Source organism: Gekko japonicus, unplaced genomic scaffold, assembly GCF_001447785.1.
Source record: "Gekko japonicus isolate JY-2015 unplaced genomic scaffold, Gekko_japonicus_V1.1 scaffold3521, whole genome shotgun sequence".
NCBI lineage: Eukaryota > Metazoa > Chordata > Lepidosauria > Squamata > Gekkonidae > Gekko > Gekko japonicus.
In genome coordinates, this window is record NW_015170380.1 from 71,972 (window position 1) to 77,239 (window position 5,268).

Genomic DNA, 5,268 nt, shown 5'->3' on the forward strand with positions numbered 1-5,268 from the left:
TTACCCGCCCTCTTCTCCTGCCTCCTCCTGGCTGAATGAGGGCCGGAAGCGGGGTGGCCGGAAGCGGGGGGCGGGGCTTCGTCATGTGCCCCGCCCCCGTACCTCACCCCGGGGGAACTGCGATCCCCCCCGAAATGACCTCTGGTTAAGGGATGCCAGCCTCCAGGTGGGACCTGGGGATCCCCCCGGAATCACTGCTCATCTCCAGACTAAGGTGATCTGTTCCCCTGGAGGAAGTGGCTGCTTTGGAGGGTGGACTCTATGGCATTGCACCCCACTGAGGTCCCTGTCCTCCCCGGGCTCTGCCCCCAAATCTCCAGGATTTGGCAACCCCTGGTAAATCTCTTGAGCTGGCAACCCCCACCCCCCACCAGTGGCCAGGGGGGATCTGGCAACCCTATCTTAAGTTCAGCTCACAGCGATTTTCTATACCATTATTTCATCTTCTTCAATGCAGCACTTAACGCGGTCTGAACATACGGGGCTGGATCCGGGACTAAATTTCCACTTGCGCTGGAGGTCTTGCGCGAGTGGAAATGGAAGAGAAAGACTGTGGCAGCTGCTTGCGCCGTGCGCTCAACCGTGGGTGGCCAAACTGTGGCTCGGGAGCCACAGGCGGCTCTTTCACACATATTGTGCGGCTCCCGGCAGGGCGGCTGGGGAAGCGAAAGGGAGGCACGCCTCCCCGATCGGTCTTCCCTTCCCCAGCCAGTGTTCCCCTCCCTGGATAGGCCTGAGGTGTGCGTGTGTGGGAACAGAGAAAGAAAGCAACTTTAACTTTAAATGCGTTCTCAAAGCACGGCCGGTTTGGAGAAAGCATTTGTCTTCTTTAAATATCATTAAATATCATTATCAATATCTGTTTTTACCCCTTTTGCTTTTATTTCTGGCACTCTTATTTCATAGAATCATAGAATGTTAGAGCTGGAAGGGACCTTGCAGGTCATCTAGTCCAACCCCCTGCACTCTGCAGGAGCAGAGCCGAAAGATTGCCCTACAACATACCCGGAAGATGGTCGTCCAGCCTCCGCTTGGAAACGTCCAGCGAAAGAGCCTCCACCACCTCCCGAGGCAGACTGTTCCACCGCTCAACCACTCTTACGGTTAGGACGTTTCTCCTGATATTTAGCCGGTATCGACTCCCTTGTCATTTCCACCCATTAGATCTAGTCTTGCAATCCGGAGCAAGAGAGAATAGATCCGCTCCCTCTTCTACATGACAGCCCTTCAAATACTTGAAGACTGCAGTCATGTCCCCTCTAAGCCTTCTCTTTCCCAGGCTAAACAGACCCGACTCTTTCAGCCTTTCCTCGTAAGACTTGGATTCCGACCCTCTCACCACCCTGGTTGCCCTCTTCTCGACACGCTCGAGCTTGTCTACGTCCTTCCTAAAATGTGGTGCCCAAAACTGGACACAGGACTCCAGGTGAGGCCTGACCATAGCGGAACAGAGTGGAACGACCACCTCCCATGATCGGGACACAGTGCTTCTGTTAATGCATCCTAAGACTGCATTAGCTTTCTTTACAAGAAGGAGAGCCCACCAACAGAGCGGAACGACCCCCTCCCGTGATCTGGACACAAGGCTTCTCTTAATGCATCCTAAGATTATAATGTTTAATGTTATAATGTTAATACAAAGCAAATCTGCATATTTCCCAATAAAAATGTGTGTGTAATACTGGCTCATGTCTTGCGGCTCTCAGAGAGCTGATGTTTCTTCTATGTGGCTCTTACATTAAACAAGTCTGGCCACCCCTGTGCTCAACTGAACTTATCGTATCCTCACTTGTGTTTCCGCTTGTGCAAGATCTTGGACTACCAATTTCTAAACACCGTAATGTACACAGAAGAAAGCGCCGGGTGTCACATGAGATCTTGCGCTAGGTCCGTCTATGCGCCCGCTTGTGCATCTCTGCATCCAAGCCGCCACGCCCAGCGCAAAGTCTACGAGTTCAAAGGCAAACAAAAAGCCCCAGGTTGCAGAGCCAAAACTGTACCAAGTGCGACGAGCCGTTATTGGTCACCGTCGGGAGACTCGCCCATCGCTCGTTCTCCAGTTCCTCCATCACCTGATTCATGGCGCTTTTCAGCCACGTATCCACCGAAACCCCGATCTGCTTCAAGAGGTCGAGTCGCGCTTCTGCTTTCAGCTTTATGATCTACAGAGAGAGAAAGAGAGCAGGTTACTGGAGCCCTCTGCACGCCAGATCAGCGGTCGGTGGGGAGGTAGCAATAAGACACTCCTTCGAATCAAGAGTATTCATTCTTTGTCTGCCATAACTGCTACCTGTACTGAAAAAAGAGACATGTTTTCCAGAGCACCATTTTACAGAAAAAGAGGTCCATCTAGTCCAGCATCCTGTTCCATACAGCAGCCAACCGTTTCCTCTGGAGGGGCAACGACAGGGCGCAGAGGCCGAGGCCTTCCCCTGAGAAGAACATCAGAAAAGCCCTGCTGGGTCAGACCAGTGAGGGTCCATCTAGTCCAGCCTCCTGTCTCACACAGGGGCCAGCCAGTTCCTCTGGAGGGCCAACAACAGGGCAGAGAGGCCGAGGCCTTCCCCTGATAGGAACCTCAGAAGAGCCCTGCTGGGTCAGACCAGTGAAGGTCCCTCTAGTCCAGCCTCCTGTCTCACACAGGGGCCAGCCAGTTCCTCTGGAGGGCCAACAACAGGGCAGAGAGGCCGAGGCCTTCCCCTGATAAGACCCTCAGAAGAGCCCTGCTGGATCAGACCAGTGAGGGTCCATCTAGTCCAGCCTCTTGTCTCACACAGTGGCCAGCCAGTTCCTCTGGAGGACCTCCTCTCCCTTCCGCTCACCACAACAAACACCCTGTGAGGTCGGTGGGGCTAAGAGAGCTCTGACAGAAACTGCTCGTTTTCAAGAGCAGCTCTTATCGGAACTATGGCTTGCCCAAGGTCACCCAGCAGGTGCAAGTGGAGGAGTGGGGAATCAAACCCGGTTCTCCCAGATTAGAGTCCGCGCACTTAACTACGACACCAAACTGGCTCTCAGCTTAGAGGGAACGCTGTTCGTTGCCAGTATAATCTTATGTCTCTAGACAAGCTGTCTAGATGGTGCTATCTAGATGGTGCATGTGGCCATTTTGGTGCCTGTATAACTCAATGGTGCTGCCTCATTTGGAATACTGTGTGTCTGTCTGGTCACCACACCTCCAGCACTGGAAAAGGTGCAGAGAAGGGCAACTAAAACGATTAACGGGGGAATCAGGGCTATTTTGGGGCAGGAACGCACAGGAACGGAGTTCCGGCTGGCTTCAGAGTTGGCCACGCCCACTATAGCCAAAACCTCTGTGTGCCTGGCTACAGAGGGAAGACCTGGAGAGCGAGGCCCCCCCCCCAGCGTCTCCAAGGCAGGTGGGCCAGGGGGGCCCCTGGAAGGATGGGGGAGGCATTTCGATGCCTCCCCATGCCTTCCCCGACCTGTCCAAGGGCCGGATTGCCCGGGCGCCCCACAGTCACGGGGCGCCCAGGTAAGCCAAGGGAAGTTGAACGGGGTGGAACGCTTCCCCTATGAAGAAAGGTTAAATACGTTAAGGCTCTTTAGTTTGGAGAAACTATGAAGAAGAAGAAGAAGAGAAGAGACTGGATTTATACTGAGGCGTGACGTGATAGAGATGACTGAGGCGTGACGTGATAAGAGTAGGGGTGGCCAGACCTGCTTAACGTCAGAGCCACACAGAATAAACGTCAGGAGTTTGGGAGCCGCAAAACATGAACAAATGTCACACACACACACACACACACACACACACACACACACACACACTTCTACTGGAAAGAATGCAAATTTGCTTTTTATTTACGTTAAGTTAGAAGGTGTGAAAGAGCCGCATGCAGCTCCCGGGCTGCAGTTTGACCACTCCTGTGACCGAGGTTCACTAAATTATGCGTGCGACCGAGAAGGCAGAGAAAGAAGTCCTTTTCTCTCTCACAGTACGAGATTTCGTGATACTCAATGAAACTGATGCGCATTAGGGTTAGGGCAGAGAAGAGGAAATGCTTCTTCATCGGAGAGCAATGAACATACGGAATTCACTGCCGCGGGAAGTGGTGGAGGCTATGAGCACAGACAGCTTCAAGACGTGACTGGCGTCCAAGGGAAAGGAGAGGCCAACGTGCAAACGGGGGAAAAGAGCGGTCACGGCTCAGAAGCCAGTGAAATTATTTCTGGCAGCTGTGCAGAAGAGTCTGATTCTGAAAAAGGAGAGGCGGCTCCACAAACACTTAAAAGTCCAATTGAAATCTGACGAAGCTAAACACAGGAAATAGTAACCTTATTGGGGGCCAAGAGTGGGGGCACCGGGAAAGGTTTTGGTGGGTGCAGCAGCGCCCGTAGGCCCCACGTTGGGGATCTCTGCAACAAACATTCAAAGCCTTCCTCTGTCATGGAAGCACATTGGGTAGATTTGGGCTTAATACACCTCACAGGGTGGTTGTTAGCACATGTGGCTCCACTACCTTTTGTGGCAGAGAAAAACTGTAGCATTGGGGGAAAGTGCAGAAAAGGGCAACTCGAATGATCAAAGGGTTGGAACACCTTCCCTAGGAAGAAGGGTTAAAGCGCTTGGGGCTCTTTCACTTGGAGAAACGACGGCTGAGGGGTGACAGGATCGAGGTTTACAAGATCATGCGTTGGGATAGAGCAGGTCCAGAAAGAAGTCCTTTTCTCCCTTTCTCACAATACAAGAACTCGTGGGCACTCCATGAAATTGCTGAGCAGTCAGGTTAGAACAGATAACACATGGAATTCACTGCCACAGGAGGTGGCGGCGGCTACAAGCATGGACAGCGTTGAGAGGGAATTAGATAAGCATATGGAGCAGAGGCTCATCAGTGGCTATTAGCCAGAAGGTATAGATAGGAACTCACAGGCTGGGGCAGGTGATGCTCTGTCATCTTGGTGCCTGGTGGGGGGGGCAACAGTGGGAGGGCTTCTAGTGTCCTGGCCCCACTGCTGGACCTCCTGATGGCCCCTGGTATTTTTGGCCACTGTGTGACACAGAGTGTTGGACTGGATGGGCCTTTGGCCTGATCCAACACTGGCTTCTCTTATGTTCTTATATGAACTCTCGGTCTGGGGCAAGTGATGCTCTGTCTTCTTGGTGTGTGTGTGGGGGGGCAACAGTGGGAGGGCTTCTAATGTCCTGGCCCCACTGCTGGACCTCCTGATGGCCCCTGGTATTTTTGGCCACTGTGTGACACAGAGTGTTGGACTGGATGGGCCTTTGGCCTGATCCAACAT

The 5,268-nt window shown here is 52.9% G+C and overlaps 1 protein-coding gene across 1 annotated transcript in view; it reads right to left on the reverse strand.

Moving 5' to 3' along the window:
- FCHSD2 (FCH and double SH3 domains 2) overlaps positions 1-5,268 on the reverse strand; it is an 86,412-nt gene that overhangs the window by 26,840 nt on the left and 54,304 nt on the right. Inside the window, exon 6 of the mRNA XM_015418253.1 lies at positions 2,001-2,162. Within this exon, the coding sequence (XP_015273739.1) occupies positions 2,001-2,162 (162 nt within the window). The remainder of the gene's footprint in view (positions 1-2,000; positions 2,163-5,268) is intronic.